The 24401-nt window shown below is 36.5% G+C and overlaps 1 protein-coding gene and 1 pseudogene across 2 annotated transcripts in view; both read left to right on the plus strand.

Annotated features, from left to right (window-relative positions):
* Window positions 1-24401, plus strand: part of DOCK10 (dedicator of cytokinesis 10) — a 137629-nt gene that overhangs the window by 83295 nt on the left and 29933 nt on the right. Inside the window, exons 23-40 of one of the 2 annotated variants that reach the window (XM_006906662.3) lie at window positions 1914-2006; window positions 2445-2563; window positions 4473-4542; window positions 7897-8010; window positions 8557-8628; window positions 10035-10181; window positions 12791-12874; window positions 15221-15317; window positions 16859-16903; window positions 18447-18622; window positions 18748-18864; window positions 20029-20140; window positions 20859-20980; window positions 21070-21184; window positions 21267-21333; window positions 21559-21606; window positions 22124-22225; window positions 24252-24376. In XM_006906662.3, the coding sequence (XP_006906724.1) occupies window positions 1914-2006; window positions 2445-2563; window positions 4473-4542; window positions 7897-8010; window positions 8557-8628; window positions 10035-10181; window positions 12791-12874; window positions 15221-15317; window positions 16859-16903; window positions 18447-18622; window positions 18748-18864; window positions 20029-20140; window positions 20859-20980; window positions 21070-21184; window positions 21267-21333; window positions 21559-21606; window positions 22124-22225; window positions 24252-24376 (1825 nt within the window). The remainder of the gene's footprint in view (window positions 1-1913; window positions 2007-2444; window positions 2564-4472; window positions 4543-7896; window positions 8011-8556; window positions 8629-10034; window positions 10182-12790; window positions 12875-15220; window positions 15318-16858; window positions 16904-18446; window positions 18623-18747; window positions 18865-20028; window positions 20141-20858; window positions 20981-21069; window positions 21185-21266; window positions 21334-21558; window positions 21607-22123; window positions 22226-24251; window positions 24377-24401) is intronic. The other variant, XM_006906663.3, reaches the window with a different exon arrangement.
* LOC112475429 lies at window positions 13732-13850 on the plus strand (annotated as a pseudogene).

Genomic DNA, 24401 nt, shown 5'->3' on the forward strand with positions numbered 1-24401 from the left:
CATAGGTACATAGACCATGTATTTCTCCTTATTAAATTCTTTGTATATCCACTTTTCAGTTCTTGCTTAATACTGCTTTATCTCTGGCACATATTTAGTTGCTAAGAAAAAAGGAAATAATCTAGGTACCACACATATATTGGATCAAAATTTCTCTCAGTAACATCTGCCGTTTCAAGCCAAATTTAATCCCCTTCTCCAGTCCTACACCTGTGACTCTTTAAATCTATCTTTTCTCTGATGCCATAGGCCCTGGTCAAGTTCCCCTAAATGGCCATGCTCCACCAAATCCTGCTTTTACATATCTCATAATGCCCTGAGTTCTCTTCTTCATGCTTGCAGCTGGCTTCCTCCAAACGGCCCAGGTCTCTCTGTGACACACCACTACTCACCTTTCTCTGTATCCACTGCCACCACCCACACACTTATCACCCTGGGGGACACATTCTGCTTAGTTCTTCCAAGACTCGGTCATCCTTTGACACTCAGCAAAAGCAAACTCTTCCTCTCTGCCTCCCTGACCTTCACTGGCCTGGTCAGCTCTTACCCATCCTTGAGCTCTTGGCTCCAGTGTCACTTCCTCAGAGAAGGCTTCCCTCTCCCTGACCCCACGGACATGCTAAGTCATCTTGTTGTACAACCACATGGCACCCTGCTTTCCTTCAGAACATCTACCTAATCGTAATCAAATAGGCGTGTGGGGGAGTCGTTGGATGCCACCTGTCCATCCCCCTGGAGTAATGGAGGGACCACAGGAAGGGAGAGAGTCTTCCTCCCTGCCTGCCAAGGGCCTGACACATAATCGGCTTTCAATAAATAATTGTCAAGTAGGTGAATGGATAAAGTGAAACTGCAAATATCACACGTGCCGTACACACACACGCACGCACGCGCACGCACACGCACACACACACACACACACACCAAGCTGAGGAGAATGCAAACTACAGGTGCCCTTCTAGAATTGACAAATACCAGAGAAACAACAGAGAGTACATCTTAGTGAAATTCTGAATTTCACTTCCTGATTGCATAACTCGAACCTTCGCACAGAATTTAGAGAATTTCCAAGGTGCCACCTTCTTCAAGAAATATCATTAAAGCGTATATTAGTTCGCTTGGAATACCGCAGACTGGATGGTTTAAACAACAGAAATTTATTTTTTCACATTTCTAGAGGCTAGAAGTCTGAGCTTCTAGCCGTCGGCGGGGTTAATTTCTTCTGAGGCCTCTCCATTTGGCCTCCTCGTGTGGTTTCCCTGTGTTCATACGTGCCTCGTGTCCAAATTTTCTTTTATAAGGACATTAGTCATATTGGATTAGGGTCACCCTATCTGCTTCATTTTAATTACCTCTTTGAAGACCTTATCTCCAAATATAGTCATATCTAAGATCTGTGGAATTAGGACTCCAACATACGGATTCTGGGGACACACAATCCAGCCCATAACAAAGGATAAGAGTCAGCGTTACCTCGTGATGTTAGTGTAGACTTTCTAATTTTTGACTAACTTGGGCATTTTAAGTCTGAATATGTCCCGATGCATATTAAAAAGTACATATTCCCATGTGTAAGAAAAACTGGTAGAAGACTGTGGAAGAAGCAGGAACAGGAAGATAAAAGAAGGCAATAGAGGGGGAAAAAAAAAAAGGAGTAATTCTCCAGCTGTCATCATGTGGTCGAGAAGGAAAATAAACCTACGAGGATGACATGGAGAGAGAGCAGGCTTTGTAGCTCGACTCAATGCCGGGATGTCTAGTGAAAATGAAAGTCTGTCACTCTGACTCCTACAGCACTCGCACATTGAGGCATCTGTCCTACAGAAACGGTCACCTCCCTTCACTATGATCGTTATGCAGTTTACATGTCATCAGAAATAAACGCTTTTTTTTTTATTTTTTTGCTGTTTCAGGATCCGTATGTGAACGCGTTTTTCCGACAGTGCCAAAAAAGAGAGAAAGATATGTCTCAGTCACCTACCTCGAATTTCATCCGCTCTTGTAAGGTAATGTGACATGCAGATAACTTCAGTGGTCTCCAGGGGACAAATGGACGAAAGAGACCTTGATCATTTTCATTGACTAACAAACTAAGATGTAGTTGTCATTGAAGATTTTTAAATGCCTCAGCGATTCAGCTAGTAAATGATTTTATTTCACGATTCCTTAATATTTTCTGTTTGTTGACTAAATAACAAAAAGATTGGTGTTTTCAAAATAAAAAAAAAAAGGTTGAAAATCCAAACCAATTTATTTTAAATTAGTTAGTTAAATATAGTATTGTTACCACATTCCCCCCATGCCCACGTCACAGTAAATGCAATGCAGACTAAAGCCAGATATAGAGGAGCTACAGTGTTCATGTTCAAGTTCTGAAAAACATCATTGGAATGTGCATTAGAGTTTAATCTGTGCCTTTTTTTCCTCCTGTCCATTTACTACAGAACTTATTGAATGTGGAAAAAATTCACGCAATCATGAGTTTTCTGCCTATAATCTTGAATCAGCTCTTCAAGGTTTTGGTACAGAATGAGGAAGATGAAATAAGTACAACTGTGACCAGGTATCCCTAACACAGCCTTAGGAAGAGATTTTATCATCTACGATTACACAAAACTTTGATTATAATTGAACAGCCATCTAACTGTGTGTGCTTGCATTTCATTTGAATGCATATCTCAAAGTTAAATATTTCTCATTCTTGACTTTTTACATTAGTTTTAGACTTCTGAACATTTTGTTTTTTAATTAAAATATTTATTTGGAAATAATTATAGATTTAAACGCAGTCGTTAGAAATAATGCACAGAGACTCCCATTACCCAGTTTACCCCAATGGCAACATCCTGTAAAACTGTAGTATAATAAATAGCTCTACCAGGATATTATCATTAATGGAATCAGGATACAGAGCATTCCATCACCACAAGGATTCCTCATATAGCTCTTTCAAAGCTACAATGACTTCCTTCTCATTTGCCCTCTCCTTTATCTTTGGTAACTACTAATCTGTTCTCCATCGCTAAAATTTTGTTATTTTAACAATTGTGTGTGTGTGTCTGTGTGTGTGTCTGTGTGTGTGTCTGTGTGTGTCTGTGTGTGTATGGAACCATACAGTATGTTAGTATCAGTCTGTAGCCTAATTCTCTAGAGACTCACCCAGGTTGTTGCTTCTATCTACAGTTCGTTTCTTTTTATTTCTGAGTAGTATTCGATACCACAGTATGTTTACAGGTTACCTATTGAAGGAATCTGGGTTGTTTCCAGTTTGGGGTAGATTTCAGATAGACATAAGTTTTCATTTCTCTGAGATAAACACACAGGGTAATTACTGGGTCATATGAGAGTAGCATGTGTAGGTTTTGAGAAAATGCCAAATTGTTTTCCAGAGCGGGTGTACCATTTCACTTTCCCGTTAGATCTTTTTTCTTTTTCTAAATATTTAATTTCTCTCCAACTTTGCCTATACTACATTCTTTCAGCATTACTAATCTGCCTGGTGACTTTGGCAGTCACAATTTCCCCTTTATAGAGATAGTGTCTTAAGTTAATTATTGAATCATATATTCCTAATGTTCATTTGTAAAAAAAAAAAATAGTCACAGCATTCTGGAAAAAAATTTACTCCTGCCATTGAAATGTTTCCGGTACCTTCCTACCTCAGGCATATTCATAGCCTCTTTTAAAATGAGAATCTTTAGCCTCGTTTTTTAAGTTAAGCCCTGAACCCCTGGAAGATTAAGGTGTCATGAACCAGGCAGTTAGAGACCCAGATTAAAAGTCCCTAATTCTGTCTTCAATGGGTGCTCTTTCCAGCTAAGTATGTGGGGTCTATGTTGACAAGACTCCTAAATATTTCAGCTGATAGATCTATTGAAATTCTGAGCTATTCCTAAGCACTATAGCCATGGAGCAACTGGAAGTGTTCATGTGAAAATAAAAACCAAGCTGTCACCACTGCTATAGAAACCCTATCCCAGCTGAGGAGGGAAAAAAATCTGTCTGAACTTAATTAATTTTTCCCAAAACCATATACATATAGTGCCTCTAGGTTGGAAGGAAGCTTTTTAAAAATGAAATATGATAATTAATTTGAGGTTAAAGATCTTAAGTTTTAATCAGGTACTAAATGATCCCTTTTCCACGAAGATAATGTCAGCAAACACACAGACTGTAATAGCAATGCGACTTGAGCAAAAGTCTCCAGTGTGATACTGCAGCCATATGACATTGCTTGTATTTTAGTGTTTAGAGATTTCAAGATTGGGAACAGCTAACAGGTAATATAGATATTAAATACCTAGTATTGGGGGACAAGGAGGACAAGGGGAAGTATGAAACTGATTCATTCATTCATTCATTCATTCATTCATTTACTATTAAGTACCCAGTTTACGAGCACTCCAATGACAAACCAAATGGTATTTTACTGCCGTCTCCAGAAAGGCCGCTGAACAGCTTTGTTTTTCCAGGGTTCTGACTGACATTGTGGCCAAGTGCCACGAGGAGCAGCTGGACCACTCCGTCCAGTCATACATTAAGGTATGAAATCACCACCTGGGAGTTGGTCATATGCCCTTGTGCTGTGTGGCTTGTCTCATTTCCTGTCTACAATGAGTGGGGAGTTTCTCTCTTTAGCTGGTTAGTGCCCACCACAGTAATATCAAGCGTTCTCCTTAGAGAATTCTGGCTCTTTGCATTGATGGGCTAAAATGTATTGTTTGACTATATAAATGTATAAATGAAATGTATATGTGCAAATGAGTATTTATATGGGGAGAAAGAGCAAAGAAAGAGATAAAGGAGAAAATTAAAGTATTGTCCTTTAAGAGTCACCATTACAAATAAATGAAATTCCTGTGTAAATTTAAGGAAGATTTTTCCTGTCGGTTTGTTGAATGCTCTATGTTTCTTCTGTAATGTTTTCTTAGCTCTTTTTATTGTTTTCTCAGGCATTATTTCATTTTCCCAGTTACTGTATATTTGTACCTGCTTCTGGTATGTTAAGTCCTTTATCCTCTGGCATGAACCACTCGCCCATTCCATCAGTGTGCACTGCTTCTTCCAGTGTCCTTTGTCAAGTTTATATTCTCATTTCCAGTTGGCCTGTGAATTAATGCCAGTGAACTTGCGATGATGTTTGCACTTTACAGTTCTTGCCTAAATGTCACCTTCATGAATTAAAAAAAAAAGGAACCTATCCAGAGATAAATAAGAATACCTACTATTACTTTATGATGCATAGAGGATGTAAATTTCTATTTTTTTCTATGCATAGATTGTCTTTTTGCAACCTCTTTAATTAAAAGAATATATTCCATTAATATATATGGTTAGACATATACCTATACCTATATATTTTAGATGTTTAGAAAGGTGACTAGAGAAGAATTTTGGGTCTTTTGTGCTGGAAACTATATATATATCTCCTATAAAAGAAAATAACAAAAGTTTATTCCAGAGTGAACTCCTCTGAGACACCATCAGTGAGAAATTTTTCATTACAGTTTTATACCTGTATATTTTCTACCTGCCAAAACTGTTTACTGACTTCCCACATACCTAAGTATAAGTGTGTGCCCTTCTTAAAATACCCTATATGCTAAAAATAGTCAGTTACTTCACCACCATTTTCCCCCGTATAATTTTGCCCAATAAGATCCATATTTATTTGCAGAAAGCAAGTTCCACCTACAAATGCCTTTTTAGTTTGCTCTCTGTTTAAGAGTCACAGCTTACTTTAATAGGGTATCGATGAATTTATATTCAGCAGAATCATCTACAGAATTTTCAGTCTCTCAGCGCTTACAATGTTCCATTTCAACCTACAGAGGGGCTGAGATGAAAAAAATTCCCAGTCTACATCACACAAAGTCATCTCCGTTTCAGCACAAGTTTTATGTACCTTGTTCCAACGAAATCGTTGAAAACTACATTAAGAACCCACTGGTGTTGAGATTACTTTTGTGAGAGTCAAGGCCAGTTCCTTGTAAGAACCTTAAAAGCAACTCTCAAACTCTATCTGTAACACTCTTTGAGAGGTGTATTGGAAATGCATCCTGGCATGGTCTTTATTTTTAACCAGGATGTTTGAAATATCCTGATGAGATCATTCAATTTTGTAATATAGGAAATTGCTTATTTAGCTTGCTTTGAAGTGGTTCAAATCAAGAAATACACCTACGTGGAATTTCAAGCTGATAATTCCTAATGATATTTTATAATGCATTTTCATAAATCTAAAACAAATACAGCCTAATAAATATAATTGATTGGAACTTTACTCTGGAAAGATCACTAAGCTAGCAAGTGAGAACCTAGATTCTATTTTCTAGTCAAGCTTAAATAGGTAACTTGAGCAGTCAGCCTCTCTGAACCTCATTTTTCTTATCTGTGAAGTGAGATGAGATGGACCAGATGAACATCTAGCTCTATGGTTCTATGATTGGACTCCCATTATAGAACATGGCTGACAGCCTGACCTTGACCAAGGAGTCCATGTTTTTACTTTTGGTAGAAAAAGTTATTATTTAACATATAGAGTGATATTAAGCTCCACACCTAGGAGTATAATGAAAGCTGATAGGCTGGTACCAATACATGTTTTGATGTCTTCCAGATATGTGAAATTCAATGCAACATATGTTTATTCAGAAGCAAACTAAACACCATTTCAAGTTCAATGGTGCTAAATGCTGCTAACTCACCCCATCTACAATATCCAAATGCACACATAGACTATGTCTTTTTCAAAAACTGTATGTCTAAAATTAATCTAATGAAATGCCATGGTTTCCAGCAATTCATGGCACTGATGTGTTATAGCCAAAATTTTAAAATAGGAATATTTCAGAGCTAGTCGAAATGCCCTTGGGGCTAAATAACTGTGCATGGTATTAGGTAGTTATGCATTATCCTCATATGTATCATAATCCATGAGGGGAAAAAATTGTATTGCTCTTGATTTTAGTTAGTTTGCTATATCTCTTAGCTTTGGTTTCTTCCTCTGTGATAAGCTTGGAGAAGTCAGGCCCCATCAGGACGATGGAACTGTCCATGAGCTATAAATTTCAAAGAAATAATTATAGATCCAAATGTAAATGTGCCTCTGATTTCAGTTTCTCCCCTGCCTTCACTCCTAATTATAATGAAGTCTGAATTGTGGCTATTATGAAGAAATGACCTCAAAACCCAACTCATAAGTATAATATTATAATCCAGGAAACAAGCATTTTATATTTGAGATACATGTGCGAAAATTAATGCCGATATTCTTATAAATGTATGAAGAAATACTGAAAACTAAAACCATTAGATGCACTCCATGGTACATGCCAAAACCAATCTTTTGAGAAAAAAAAAAGTGAGCAGCATTTGTTATCTTACCGATGGCCAACGTTCATGAACCCTTTGATAGCTGTGTCTAAGCATGAGATGATAGATCCTGGGCGTGGGGGAGCTCACCTACCGGCCTCTGGAAGGCACCTGCTTCCCCACCTGGCTATTTGAGTGGGTGCTCTACCCTTTCAGGATGAAGAAATGCTACCATGCCACCTGTTACCAGTGGAAGGAAGGAGAAGGGCAAGTGTGTTTTAAGTAGGTGGGTTACAGCCCTCCATGTTTCCTCGAACCTGCTAAATTGTTCTCTGACTCTTTCTTTTGATTTCTACAAAAAGAGTTGCAAGGAGAGCTTAAGGGAGCGCAGGCCCTACCTGTGCAAAGCCCTAAATAGGACCAGGTGTGTGCTACTCTTATCACCGGGCCTTCATTTATTTCATGACAAAATCTGGCATGAGCAGACAATTTTGAGTTATAAGTTATTCATGGAACATAATTTTTGAAGCTTCGATTTTTTTACAGTATTTCACTTTTTTCTCTTTTTTGGATTTTCTTCAGTTTGTGTTCAAGACCAAGGCTTGCAAGGAGAGAACGATACACGAGGAACTGACTAAGAGTGTGACTGGTCTTTTGAAATCAAATGACTCCACAACAGTCAGGCACGTTCTGAAGGTGAGGACTTCAAAGACGGTTCTCTTGCTGTCAGTGTGAGGTTCACGCCAGCCCCTGAAGGGTGACAGGGTTCATCGATTTTTATAGATCATTTTTCTTACAGCTTGACGTTGAACTTTTAGATATTTCGACATGTGGCTTCCATTTTTGATCTTGCCTCTAGCCTTGGAGATGTGAGGAGTGGTCTTTCTGTGATATATTTTAGAATAAAAAGTTTAGTTTTGTTTAGCTAAATGAAACAAATAGAACACCCCGTGAATAAATATTCCACAGGACTATTCTCTAATTTCCCATTCGAGTAAACTGGAATCTAGTTTTACTTTAAAATTCTTTGAGATGACAGAGGAACTGAAATTTTTGACATTTACTTTTGCCATTAGAGGTTTGATAATCCTAATAGAGAATATATTATTTCTCTGATGCATTCAACTTCAAAGAATACATTTTAAGATAAAGATTTTATAATATTACAAGTTGTAAAGAATAAAATTATCATTATTTTACCATAGGATGATAAAATTTCTTATTGTCTTTTTTTTCTAACAGCATTCCTGGTTCTTCTTCGCAATTATTCTAAAATCGATGGCACAACACTTGATTGATACAAATAAAATTCAGGTAAGATTATAATATCCATCAGTTATGTTAATGAATATGTACTCATTAGTTCCATTTTTATTTACTTTGTAAATCTTAGCAATATATGTCCATTGCTTTTTAAGCAGGAGAAATGATTGCATGTGTCGCTTCATTCCTGTGGTTTTTATTCTTGCAGTGTGGAGGGCTGGGTGCTCAGAAATTCAGAAATACGTGGTTCAGTCTAACTCTGAATTCTGTGTTTCTTTTAGAAATTGTCACATTCTGTAGTGAAAACGTGAGTCTAATTTTCAAGCTAGTTTGTAAAGATTAATGGATCTTACCTCTCTCATGCAAAAGGGCTGTGTAAATGCACAAAGTAGAAACTAGATGGGAAATCCCAGCTGCCTGAAACTTTCCCCTCGGGTGTAGGAGTTCAGACGGGAGGAGCGGATTCCCGACCTAAAGGTGGCCTTTGGGGATCCATAGAGTTTTGTTCAATGTATGACATATAATCGCATAGCCAAGCCATTTTGCATCTTATGGCAAAAGTCTCTTGGCTGTGAAGTCCCACCGGTGCCTGCTGTGACATATGCTGGGACCACTGAGTTAAGACTAGCCGATACAGACTTTCAGCTGTAAGATGAGTATGGTCTGAGGATCTAATGCAAAACATGATGATTATAGTGATAACACTATATTGTGTAATGCAATTTGCTGAGAGCAGGACGTAAATGTTCTCACCAAAAACACAAAAAAGGATAAATATGTGAAGTGATAGAAGCGTAAATTAACTAAATGGGGCGATCTTTTCACAATATATGTATATCAGAACACCACAATGTACACTTTAAATCTCCTACAATTTTTGTATGTCAGTTATACCTCAATAAAGCTGAAATTTAAAAAAAAAAATAGCTGGAACTTACTATCATTAGAGAGCATTTCAAAGCAATATCTGTGCTCATTCAGTTATTCATTTATTGATTTCTTATAGATGTTTATTAGGGGATTCCTCGTTTTAAAAAAATCAAAATAATTGATTTTTAAATTAAATAGAGAACTCTGTGTCAAAGAAAGTCTAAAATAATATTCATTAAACCACTGATACTGGCTATTCCAATACTGAGAGGTAAGTGAAGGGAATTAAGATGTGAGAGGTCATAGAAAATGTTACATTGTTTGAAAAGTTTGCAATTAATATATGTTATAGATCAGTTTTTAATGAAAATGTGAAAAAATGTATTGGCCAAAATAGAAGGAAACATTAAATGAAAATCATGACCTTAAAATTAAAAGGGCTTCTATTTTATTCTTGCATTCAAGTTTTCAAAAGGACATTTTGTTTAATAATACATAAAATAAAGTAAGTCTTTTAGTTTATTTTTTTTTCCAGGCTTAGTATTGCACATGCCACAGTGTAAAGAAATGATCTGTTCTTTCCTTAGCTTTCTCGGGCTCAAAGATTTCCTGAATCTTACCAGAATGAATTGGACAATCTTGTAATGGTCCTATCTGATCACGTGATTTGGAAATATAAAGATGCCCTTGAAGAAACAAAAAGGGCCAACCACAGCGTTGCCAGATTTCTCAAGGTACAGTTATAGGAGATCATAATTCCATTCAAGCTCCCACGATAGTGAACGCGAGGTATTCTAAATGTTAATCAGTTCACATCTCCATTTATGACGAGGAGTCAAAATTAACACTCTTAGAAAAATACTTTCATCCATGCATCTTTTCTGCTTGAAAATACCTTGTAATTTTTTGCCCAATTTGGAGATTCATAGAACAAAGAGCAAGGTTAGATAAAAGTATCCACTTGAGTGTTTTCAAATCATAGTACTTGTAAATATTTTTAGAGAAAAAGGAAATTTTTAAAGGATAAGCCGCACTGAGGCATGTCATTCTCTCGGGTATTTCTGCCCTTGAAGTGATGTTCTGGATTAACTACTGTTCTAACAATGAAGTCAAATATCTGATTTAGGAAAGCTTTGGAAAATTTAACATTTTTATTATATTACTTCTAGGCTCTTTTTTTACATGATGAAAATGTTATGCACTAAGCACAGAAGAGGAACATTATTAATTAAAGTGTTGAGCAACTGGATATATATGGAAATTGGTTATATTTCTTTGGGTTACAGGCATTCATATTGACTTGAGAAGAAAAAGATATATAAAGTAAAAAAAAAAAAGCGAATGCGGAATCATGGTTTATCATCTAATAGATTATGCACTCAACTAGAAAGATAATGTTGACCTCCTCCTTCTTCTTTTGCCCACTATGGGCTATCATAACCTTACTGGAGCCACTTTTCCTGTTTCTTTGTGGTAGACACCAGAACATACCGGATAGGTTATTATATAAATATAATAATTTAAGAGACTATGGATGTAGATGGAAAATTAGGCTGAGTTGTCTTTGGTGAGTTTTAATCCAGTCTAATTTATTTTTCAATGAGTTAAGCACTATTTTAAATTATACGTTATATTTGTTCTCATCTTGAATTTATTTTTTTCTTCAATGTTTCGCCTCTCATTTTTACTTTCCCTTGCTCCTAGAAAGAGAAAGGAATGGTCAGGGTTAAGAGGGAAGAGGGTAAAGGAGAAAAATTAATTACTCTAGTTTTCTATTACATTTTGAGATCTATGGGAATAAAGTTTATTATTATGCTGGTAGTTCATTTGAAGTGCTTTACGGAAGAGGATATTTGGAAAGGGTGATACTGTCCAATTTGTAAGCAAATTATATTTTAAAAACATCTGCAATATTCTTCCCTAAATTGCAAAAGAAAATGATGGATAAGCAACTTTTTATAAAGGGAAAAGAACTTCTTATCTACCGTCCTTAGCTTAAATATTCTGAATTTGTTGGAATAAAAGAAGGCTTTCCTTGGAGCTCATTTATGCAACATTGATGCTGGTGGTATATGTCTAACATGGGGGCAAAAAAAAGTGCCCCAAGTGAAAAAGGACAAGATGAAGTAAAAGGCTAACGGTGGTACCAGTGGTTTTGTGAAATCTGTAGACAAAGAGCATCCATTGACACAAGATAAACAAATATAGTCTATAAGGTATGTAGAGCACATAGACCGCACATTGAAAGCAATACTTACAGGTGACGTTTGTAAATAGAAACATTAATGTAGTATATTGTACATCATAAAAGCCCATCGTACACACATTGTTTTCAAATTGTAGCTTTAATAGCATTTGACACAGAAAACTTATTTTTAAAACTTTCTAAAGTGTATTAGGGGCATCATTTGAGCTAGGAGAGAAAAAGGGAAAGGGAGAGAAAGTGATCTTTTATGTGAACTTGAAAGTAGTCATTTAGTACAATACCTGTGAATTGACGAACATTTTGCTTTCAGCTGCTGGACGTGCTCGACGTTGCCCACTCACGTTGGCGTTGTAATTCTCTTACAGTCCCAGAAACCTGATAATAGTTATTTGCCCAACTGGGGCTTCAAACAACTTTTATCTCTTTTAGTTACTTAATTATACATTAGTAATCAAATTCTGTGAATTAGTTGTAATTGGAATTTAACTACTGAAATGTAACTGTAACACTGTGCTTATTCCAAGCCTGGAGAAAGCACTCTATCTGGTGTGGGTATATAAAAATGTCCTAAGGTTAGAATGCGCTCTTTTTCATGTCATGGCAAAATAATATATTTGCAGCAATTATGCCAAAAACCTTGTATATTTCCCTGACTATTCTCTCCTGGAAGTAGATAAGATACAAATGGATCCACGACTACCTAGGTAGCTTTTGTAATTTTTCCTTTAACTGCCAATCGGAGTCACAATTCTAACTTACTTGAATGTGCCTATCTTGGTATTTTTTTTCTGAAGACGTAATACCAAAGAGGTAGCAAAGGAAAGTTTATTCTGATTTTTATTTTTCTTTTCAGATGGCCATATCTTTTTAGCTACTTGCCTGATGAATTACTATTTTATTTCAATTAGCTTTTGGAAACCATTTGGTAATCTCCTAGTATAAGAGACAGACTTAGTTTGTTAGCAAAATATGTTTAAAGAAACATCTGTGGTATTTCTCTCTAAATATTAAAAAAAGATCGACAAAGAAGTCTCTGAAAAGGGGAAATCTTCATTATCTACTGCAGTTGACCTTTTCTAAAATTTTTAATGGTCCTTAAAGTGCAGATGTTTGAATTTAGAATTTTACCTTTTTTAGCGCTGCTTCACCTTCATGGATCGGGGCTTTGTGTTTAAGATGGTTAACAATTACATCAGCATGTTCTCCTCTGGTGAGCTCAAGGTAAGCATCGCTACGGCACTGTAAATAAATGACAGGTTTCTGTGTATATCTGCCTAGAACATTAACCTCTCGATTCTTGGCACCAAAAAAGTAATTTATGTTCCAATGAGAGGCAGTCTCTTAAAATGGGTCATCTGCTAGGTAAGTCTCTCAAATCCTTCCTTAATAGGGGACAAATGAGAGCGGAGTGACGGTGTTTACAGCTCACTTCTATCTCCTGTGGATGGTGAAGGAATGATTGTTGCCAGCGGCCCTTCCCATAGTCCAGTTTGCTCAGGGCTGCATCGGTTATAGTGCTAGAAGTCCACTCCCTGGAAATCCTTGAATCTTGGGCAAAATGGACAGTTGATCGCCCTACCTAAATAGGAGGTGTGTGTCGGGAGATAGTCGGGATCAGCTCTCTGGAGAACAATGGAACATTCTCGAAGTGTAGCTTCAAGACTAGTATAGGAGCATCACCTCAGAACTGAGATCTGTATCATATCAAGATTTTCAGGGCATCACTGTGCACACTCAGGTCTGAGAACCACAGAACTATAGCATGGCATATGCTGGAGAGAAACAAGCCTAGAAATAAATCAGATCATGAAAGCTATTATCCACTGAGATTCTTGGGGTTGCAAGCAACCGAAACTTACTCCAATTTGACCAAAAGGGAATTTATTGGAAGAATATCGAGAGTAAATAGCATCAGTGAAACAGCTGTTGAACTAGACATGGGAAAAAAACAGGGATGAGGCATGTAGAGGGCAAGAATAATCGCAAAGGAAGAACCACTGGGCCAAGGTCTGTTGCTGAAATGCATTGGCCGGAACCATTTTCTGCCTCTTAACACTCTGCTTAAGATTTACATTCAAGTCTATTGCCATGACACTCTGAACAAGCCTGATCCCGTCTGGTCTCGGAAGCTAAGCAAGGTCAAGCCTGGTTAGTACTTGGATGGGAGATCACCTAAGAAGACCAGGTGCTGTAGGCGTAAAATATAAATAAAAAAATAAAGGATTGTAAGCTGACAAGGTCCTTGCAATCTGTGAGGTCAACCAAAGATTGCCTCACCTAAAAATGAAAATAAAAATAAATTTAAAAAAAGATTTACGTTCAAGAGAGGAAGTGTGTGGTGGACTGCATTGAGTCACATGCCTGCCTCTTAAAGAGGGAAGACAGGGCCCCTGAAGAAATAGTTGCCCATTAACCTTTACCCATTTGGAAGAAGGTACATTCTAAGGGGGGAATTATTCAGGTCAGTGGAAAGAATAACCAATGTAGCAAGCCCACAAATAAATAATGATCTTCTTATACCTTTCAGGTCATGCTTAGGAGCCTGAATGTTATTTTTTTTTGGCAGTAGAGATTCACTTTTCATAAGGGGAGTTACATGATTCTATGTCATGTGGTTTTGAGAATCCAATTCTCTATGTAAATAATTTTTTAAAAAATAATCTTTGTTAGTGCTCTAATTATGCAAGAAATTTGCAGAAGATCCATTTAGCTATAATCCCAGTAGACCTAAATTATATATTTTTCAAACACCAAACAGAAGGTTCTCGATGAAGAATAAAGTATAATTTGATTATACTCTTGTTCGCCTTGACATACAAAGCATTAAGTCAAATAACAATCCTTGTTTGAAACTGCAGTATTTTAAATTATTGACCCATGTTGTCAGAAAATATAATTCTAAAATACCTGAGCAAATATATTTTGTTTTGTTAGTTGATGATAGCGAACATAATGAATACAATCAATCTGAGTCTTAAAAATCAATTCCTTACCTTGCATGAGAGTGAAAACAGAACAGTTATGAACATGCTAATTGTTCCTACTTATGTGGTTTTTCAGAGCTCATGTATCACAGTTGTCTTAAACCATGTCTGGACTCCATTTATCACTGCCCTAATCAAAACATTATTGGAAAGACAGACCTGTCTGCAAGAGCAGGGAAGAGGTTGACTTAATAACACATGCTAAGAACTAGTGGCATGTGGAGTTGGCTCTAACTTTAGATTCTCTGCATTGTTCTCTTCCTCAGTTCCTTGGATCACAGGAGTTGATCGTAGTGCTCTGTCCTAGGATCTGAGTGTAATTTTAGAACTTTTAGAACTCATACATGTGATAAGGCATTATTTTTCTCAGAATAAATATGTTATAAGCTAAAAGAACCAAAAAATATGACACAGTAAGATCTTATCTCATAGAAGCTTAACATAGGTTACAAACGGGGTCACTACTTTCGGGTGGCCTTAACCAGTCTCCAAAAATTGGGAGACTGACACATTTACCACTTCAGACGAGACAGAATCATTTAAATTGTGTAAATAATAGACATTCCATTTGCCTCTTTTCCAGACCTTATGCCAGTATAAATTTGATTTTCTTCAAGAAGTATGTCAGCATGAACATTTTATTCCTTTGTGTCTCCCCATAAGATCAGCAAACATTCCAGGTAATAATTGCCAGAATTTTCATCAGTTTCTGCAAAGTAAAAACTTTTTTTGTGTTTGTTTTTGTTGTTTTCCTATTTCCTCAATCTTGGTTTTATCTGAAGTTGTCACATGAGCATTAGACCCAGCTAATCAGATAAAAATGTAAAAGACATCGTTGGCCTGTAGTAATGAATATAGCTCTATATTTCTCAATTTTCATCAGTGTTTCTTTTTTTATTAAAGAAAAAGCCAAAAAAATTATAAAATTGGTGATTGTAGATAAAAGAATTTTAACCTAGAGCCATACTGTCTTTCACCATACTGGCTTCAAAACACAGCTTCCCTTTGATTTTGAGAAACATAAAATTACACAGAGGAAAAGTTGTACTTTGTGAGTATAAATTTATTTAAAATGATCAGTTAATGCGTGGAATTATGTTAGAATCCAGTACCTCCAAATGAGTTTTATGCAAAGAAACCAGTGCCTTGGAAAGCAGGCAGGCAACAGTGCCTTGGAAAGCAGGCAGGCAACAGGAAAGCAGGATGGACAACACTGTGGATAGTGATCTCTCTGGATCTGAAAGACAGAGATGGATGTGCGAGTAAGAATGGGCTCCACATTTTGTTTACTATACTTGCTATAACGTAAATGGTCTACAGAAAATATTTTCATTCATTACTTTTATCATATATATGATGCTCATTCTCTACCATCATGATCCTAGTACTAGAGTATCCCTCATCTAGACAACAGAAACTTATCAAACGTCAAGATGCAAAGAAAACACTAAAATGATTTGGGAACTTAAAATACTTTACTTCTGAGCAGTGAGTAAGTTATTCACAGGGTGCAATTTTGATGTCCATGAAAAGCAGAAACTAAAATGGTAAAGAGCCTCTGCACATCTATTATGGCTTGCACTAGTATTTTGGAGGGAAAAAGAGAATAGAGTACATTATGCAGAAAAGTTTTGTCATTTTCATCTTAAATATAAGCTACATATATTATATCATTCTTTTTCTAATCAATGAAGCACATTTAATCTAAATGCCTTCATAGAAGAAAAGGATAGAATTGTTATTTGGGGCAATAAGATTTTTAGCCTCTTGTTTCATATTTGTTTTGTTTTATAAACTAGCGCCAAGTGGGTTAGCCGAGTGGTTAAAATACTCGATAGGATCAAACCTATATCTGGTCATTTTGATTCCAGTTGTTTACTATTTGTCAGTAACTCAGAAAAAGGCCTGATTATCTCTTTTTAGACCTAATATTATCAACAGTAAACACAAAAATATATGTTTCATAGCAAGTAGATTTCTGATGGAAAAACAGGTGTTCAAATAAAGGCTAAGAATTAAAATAATTCTGTTCACGATATTCCTTTTAATGAAACAAAGAACCTAAGGCTTTTGTCTTGGAAAACAAAGCTTTATGAAGGGCTGACTTAACATTTGAGAACAATATATTTTCATTTTTCAGTATAAATTACGTGGTTAATGAATATACCATACATCTGAGCATGGATATATCTGAACTTTTTGTTTATTTTATTGAATCCAGATCCTCTGACACCTTCGGAATCAACTCAAGAGCTACATGCATCAGGTATTCAATGAGTTTTACATATTATCTAAGTATCAATAACCACATCCTAATTCAATAACATTGATGAGTATAGATACTACAAATGTCCAGGTTCCAGATGCTAATAAATAGCCATATATTTAATACTATATCGTCAAAATAGTCAAAACATTTTCTGAACTTTTCTCTAGTCACAGATAATTAAATGATCCCCCAACTTGAATTATTTTATGTTTTATTCCCTAGAGCTCGAATTCTTTTTATTTTCCCAAAGCATCTGAAATTTCCTTAGAACGTATCACAAATAAAATTCCCAGCTATATATAATAGCATGTTTGTTCAATGTAACTGGCTTTATATGCTATATTTTTTTTTCAATAAACCACAGCCTAGTTTGAGCTATCTTTTCAACAATAATATTATTAGTATCATATAAATTGAATATAACTGGAATATTCCAGTGGTGCATTACACTAATCATAACTACCTTAATGGCTCTCCTGAAAGTTAAATAAAGTAACACCTCTAATGTGCTTAGCCTGGTGTTGGCAGACAGTACGTGTTCTATAAGTGAGTGTTCATCTTATTATTAATAGTCACATTTAGGAAACACATTGGACAATTCGGAAGAAAATGCATTATGACTGGAAATTTTAACATTGCTTTTTCTGTAATTCAGGCTCAACATTTGCAGCCTCCTTTGATTTTCCCCTCTCCATGTTCCTTCATTCTTCAGCCAACTTGCCCTGATATTACCTCTACTACTTTGGTCCTGCTACCCCAGGCCCTCTCACTTCTCCCCTCCGTTCCCTATGGCCACAGCCTCCTGTATTGTATCCCTCACCCCACATCTTCCTACCGTCTACTTCATTTACATCCTGCTATCACAATAGTAAGTCAATAAAGTACAGTTCAGATTGGCCTCTGATCTCAAAGCCCTTAGCGACTTATCATTTCCTACAGAGATGCAGATGGAATTCTACAGAATTGCAAATATGAAGAAACCTAAATGCCAGCTACGAAATCTGTACTTAGGTTTCTCATCATCTATGCCCAATCTATGGCTTAAATCTCAATTCTCGCTGCTCTTCTTTTGGGTGCTGTGCTCACTGCTGCCCCAGTACCTGTGCTCCTGTGTTTTCAGAATTCGGTGCCGTGGAAACCCTATCCCTTCTCCTCTACCCACTGCCTCCTCTGCTCCCACAACTCTCCGCACCTCTAAACCTTAAGCATCTCCAAAGGCTTACTTCAACGTATGCCTTCCACGAACATTTCCTGATTCTTCCAGACAGAATGTTTCTCTCATCTCAAATGCTATAATGCTGTAGACATGTCACTTTTCTGGAACTTAGCGTTTGACACCACGCATTATTTGCGTTAGTACATACACAGAGTACCCCCTTCTTACTAAATGCTTCTCTCACATTTCTCAACAATGTGGCAAGACCGTATCACCGGATCCTCCTGATGGTGGGAGGAGTTGAGTCGTTTGATAAATCTGCCTTGATTATAAAGTGATCATTTGATTTTCAATAACAGAATCTCTTTACTTTCCTCATAAAAGATATGCCTGAATATTCGGTCACGAATGAATTTTGCCGCAAGCACTTCTTAATCGGGATTCTGCTCCGAGAAGTTGGCTTTGCTCTGCAGGAAGACCAAGATATCAGGCACTTAGCTTTAGCTGTCCTGAAAAATCTAATGGCTAAGCATTCGTTTGATGATCGATACAGAGAACCAGTAAGTGATCTCCCTTTCTGCCTTGCCTAAACACCATTTAATGGCTCACTGCATTAAATGCATAATCAAACCAATGAGTATTGATTTTTCTGTGAATCACTCATTTTGGCTACCTTTTCACCTAGAGAAAGCAGGCCCAGATAGCAAGCTTATACATGCCCCTCTATGGCATGCTTCTGGACAACATGCCCAGGATTTACCTGAAGGATCTATATCCTTTCACTATCAATACATCAAACCAGGTAAGTTTGCACAATATTTCAGATGTCTATTTGAGTCAAGAGTTTACATATATATTTTTTTGCCCTAGATAACCACTTCCCTTCAACTGTCAGCAACTAAAGATTAAATAACACTTTTTGCTAGATATTTTTGAGACATTCATATCTGTGTCATTTGTTCCAGGTTGGTTACTAAAGCCTTCCACCTACACTGTCTCTTCAGCGTTTCGTTTTCATTTTCCTCTGTTCTCTGCATTGTCTTACAGTCCTCTCCAGTTTTTACAAGGCTGCTCTGTGGCACTCATGGCCCCATCCTTAGTGTATAACTTTGCCCACCACCTTTCTATCAACTTTAAGACCACCTGGTTGTAATATAGCCTAGTGCCTTATTTATAGTCACAGCCCAGGAGTGGCCTGTTTGTCATCCTTCCTCCACTGAGCCATCATAGTGACTGTCCAACAACCCTCTTGGGATCTGTTGCCTGTGTTCAAATCCCAGATGAATTAACACACTGCTGAATTCAGTAACTATATATATAGAACGAGAGAGAGAGAGAGAGAGAGAGAGAGAGAGAGAGAGAGATTACCTTCTAGAAGTTAGATGCTTTGCTTTTGGAATTTTTTTTTTGAGCGGGGCAGGGTGGAGACCTTGTTCAAAATCCAACAGTATCAGATACTATCTGTGTAACCTTAAATAAATTATTCAACCTCTTTAAGCCTCTATTTCCTTATTTATAAAATGGGATAAAATACCTTCATCACAGGATTCCTATGAAGATTAAATTGTGTTATAGAAAACACTTATCATAGAGACTGACACATAATAAGTATTTAAAAATCTAGTTTTTAGTAATATATATGATAACCCACGATAATAATGATGTATAATCTATAATGTAATCCATAAATATATCAATAACAATTCCAGCCATTTATTCTATATCTAAAGGATAGTTTCCACCACAGTGCAAAAAATTTTCAAATCATGTAAGAAATCAACTTGTGACTGAGAGTATGGTTTTGATAATATTCATTTTCGCTGCCTACTCTGGCAGAAGATTTTTGCTGGAGTATAAAAGATCAAATCAAATATCATCTCATTGAAAGGGTAGTGAAGAAGGCATGCATGGGTTGAGAATGTGAAAATATGATGCTTCTCATTAATCTCTTCTACTTTGAATACAGGGGTCTAGAGATGACCTCAGCACCAACGGAGGATTTCACAGCCAGTCAGCTATGAAACATGCAAACTCTGTGGACACATCATTTTCCAAAGATGTTTTAAATTCCATAGCAGGTACTTGAGAACTTCCGCGGACACTTCTGTTTAACATTCATCCATGTTTACGTTGTATATTATTGTGCTTTTCACCCACTTCATAACCCATTACACATAATCTATATGGCAAAGCACATCACATTTATAAAGCTAAAGAGTCTTCTTACACATTTGTTGGAATGCCATCCAGAGACTTCTATTTAGCGTTCATTTTTACTTGGCTCAAGGAGTAATCTCCTCAGATGTTATCAAATTGCTTCATTCTGGAAACAATCTTTAAGCTTTCATTGCATACTGCCTTTTAAGATATAATAGCCCTTCAACTTCAAAGACTATTTTCAAGAACTATTTTGGAAATGTCATCTTGATTTCTTATAAACTGTCAAAAATTGAAAGCTTCTTTCCCGAAAGTATCCTTGTGAACTTTTATTAAAGCACTTTTAAAACAAAAAGTTCTTCAAAAAGCTTTTTAAAAAATCAAAGAATAAGCTTTACTTTATTTTCATTTATAATTGTCTAAATCTTTCTAAATCCTTAATGCTGGCATGGCTGTTGTAAAGATACTTAAAATGTTGCAAATCTTTAATACCAATCCCAGACTTTATTTTGTCAACCTTTCACAGCACTGCTGCTACCTCAATGGTCCACATCTTTTTGGTGTATCATTTTAGTTTTTTTTTTTTGTCTGTGCCCATACATCTCATTATCATCTGTGTGCTGTGGCTTATGTTTGCAGCATTTTCATCAATAGCTATTTCTACAGTAAACCATGCTGATTCCAGAGCATCCTTAGCAAGTCTGGACTCCAATCCAAGTACCAATGAGAAGAGCAGTGAGAAAACTGACAACTGTGAAAAGGTAGGACTTCCCTCCCAGACGTGCTTAGCATATGAAGAGTCCCATTTCTCTTACTCCTACTCAATCCTTATTGGTTCTTTGATTCCTAGATTCCAAGACCCTTGTCTTTGATAGGCTCAACGCTTCGATTTGACAAGTTAGATCAAGCGGAAACCAGGAGCCTTCTTATGTGCTTTCTTCAAATTATGAAGACAATTTCAGAGGGTAAAGAGAACTCTTTATAATTATATTTAAAAAAATATTTTGAATTTCAAAGAGTTTCATGGTACGTGGTGTTTCCTTTCAGAGACTCTGATTGCCTACTGGCAAAGAGCACCTAGTCCGGAAGTGTCTGACTTCTTCAGCATCTTGGAGTGAGTTGTAGAGTTGATTAGTTAACACTTTCTTTCTGGAACTTTCTAAAGACTTTATTATACCATACTTCATTCTAAGAACACATATGGTGAATTATCTATCAATAATAATGAATAAAATATTTAAAGAAAATTTAATAGTTTTTCTTTTAATATACTTAGATGAACAGTTTGCATAAATAAAAGGGCATGAATAATGAGAATATGACTTTTTTTCCTTTCTAGTGTTTGTCTTCAAAATTTCAGATACCTAGGAAAACGCAATATAATAAGGTAATAATTTTTAAGTTCCAATAGGTTAGTCTGGTCTTTTAAAAAGAATTGTGATATAATTAATGTATCGAGTTAGATTTAACATATATGTTAGAAATCTTAAAATGCAAATAAGATTGGCCTCACATTGGACACAGGAGTTTGACAGTTGCCCCATCACACAGTATAAAACCGTATGGGAAGAAAAGCACAAAACACACAGTTCTAAAAGGAAATCACATTGCAAGTAGTTTCTGAACAGATTTGTCTACTTTTATATGGATAGAACTTGAAGATACCTATTTAAGAAAATACTTCCAATAAATTAAAAAAATTAATCTGGAATAACTTGGTGCCATCATCCTTTTCTCATGAGACAAAAAAGCCCCCAGCACCTTCACTAAACCCGCAATTTGTCTATTTCCAGACAAAACTATAATTTTATTTTTCATAGCATTTGAATTTGACCATTTTCATTTTTATTAACATGTAAATTACAAATATTGAGCTAAGATTAAAACTTCATTTTTTCTTGCAGAAAAATTGCTGCTGCATTTAAATTTGTGCAGTCCACCCAGAACAACGGAACTCTCAAAGGATCCAATCCTTCTTGCCAAACATCAGGTCTCTTGACACAATGGTAATGTCACATTTGCTTGTTATTTAAATTTATGTTATGTGTACATGTATGTGTCTGTGGAGTATGAATATACATGCATGTGCACACACTCATATGCACACACATATATATATGTATGTATATATTTCTAACCAAATGGAGATTTCAAGTTTCTCTGAAGAAACTTCTTAGGTACTTCAGTATCTGCACCACTGGCTTGTAAAGACCTAAGAGGCAAAGATTATACAAAGATTATGGCTTACACTCACCTAGAGGAGCACAATGCCTTGCACACAATGAGAGCTAATGACTATCTTAATTTAATTGAACCTTAAAAGACACAATTCCAATAAATGCCTCTTTTAATGTTAACCAATCTCCCAGTAGAATATGGGGTTATATATCCCCATTATTTTCAGTAATTGCAGTGCTTGAGCAGTGTTCTTAGAGCTGAAATTGTTTTTTCAAGGGTCAAAGGCAATGAGGAAGCATGGGTGGCCCCATAAGCTCATTTTAGATTTCCCAGTCATTAAACTGAATTGACTAGCGTATAAGACCTGGAGTCATCATTCATTAACCTATTCTATGGGAAACATTAGCCCCAAAACCCTACCTTAAAGCTCCTCTGGGTCTAGAACATAAGAATTCTTTGCTAAAATTTTCTCCAGTTTGATTTGTTCTTCCCGGAGGTATTATAATATATTTAATATAAAATGGCTATAGTTTAGAAGATTTTAGAAAGAAATATGAAAGTGGTGTACGGCCAATAAATAATAGAACAATTTTTGCCTCCTTCTGTCTATGGGGACCCCTTGAAATTGCCCCTTTGTGAGAAAGTAAATGGAAAAATGAAATGAGCATGTTTTGCAAATGGCTATAGAAGACTATAAATAATTACTTTCCCTGTTTAATAACAGCAGTGACCCACCCGAGGTCATTGAAGTTTTGTAAATGTTTGGTGGGTTAGATTTCAGGCTCCTTCCTGAACCTTCTGAACAGGTCTTAGCCATTTCTGCCCCCTCCTCCTAGAAACCAGGGCTTGTCCTCCAGGGGTTCCAGACTGAAGTAGACTCAAAACCTACAAATAATCCAGTCCCAAAGGTACAAGCCCTACATCTCAGAACCAATTATTCTTGTAGCTTCAGGAACCACCCAGACTTTCCTGGCCACTCAAAGCCAAAGCCAGATCTCCTGGGCCTCGATCCATCCAGAGTTTTTGATTTAGCCAGAACAAAATAGGCCTTGAGGAGTGTGACAAAGGGAAAACTATGGCCTCTGATTTAACCTTGACTCTTCAGGGTACTTCCTATTGTCTACTGTCCTCGAAGAAATGTTCTGTTTCCCTTGGCTAAATGATAGTTTAAATGAAAGTCAGGAGTGGGACGTATTCCCACGACCACAGTAACGCTGGCTCGTCTCCCAATTGGGAGTGCCAAGGAAGCACTGAATGAGAGCCATTGCAGGCACTGCCATTGCCCTGGGAAAGGGGGCTGCATGGAGGGGCTTCAGCTCTCCCTCATAAGGATCTCATGTTGGCCCCCGCGGACATGACACAAATGGATGATGAAACAAATACAATTAGGAGAGCAAGGGTTGTTTCTGACCAGAGTTTACTTTTTTTTACATTTTGCCTCTTAAAAATAATTTTATGCGATTGAGCTATAGTGTATAATACTGTTTTAATGTCTACCACTGTGCCTTTCCGATCAACCAGTAGCCAACTTAGCATTCATGAATCCTCCAATTCATTAAATACGAATGAATATCATTGTGCAGGTTTAAATTCAGTATCGACTATTCTATAATCTTTCATGATCTCTTTTCTTTCTGAACCCTTTTTTGGCTTAAATAAAATTTCATCAAAAGTGCTTCTAAAAAAAAGAGTACTTCTAAAAGTCCCTTTTATCGTGTCACCTACAATTAATATTTTTAATAAAAAGTCTCATTACGGAAAACTGTTTAATATTTAACTCAATCTAGAATATTTGAATGAACATTTGGATATCATATCCCTATTACTTTAACCATTTTTCTTTTTTATTTTCAGGATGAACACCAGTTCTGGTCACGAAGGACATAAGCAGCACAGATCACAAACTTTACCTATAATTCGAGGCAAAAATGCACTCTCTAACCCCAAACTCTTACAGATGCTAGACAATACCATGACCAGTAAGTAAACCAGAAAGAATAGGAA

This window comes from Pteropus alecto, unplaced genomic scaffold, assembly GCF_000325575.1.
Source record: "Pteropus alecto unplaced genomic scaffold, ASM32557v1 scaffold110, whole genome shotgun sequence".
NCBI lineage: Eukaryota > Metazoa > Chordata > Mammalia > Chiroptera > Pteropodidae > Pteropus > Pteropus alecto.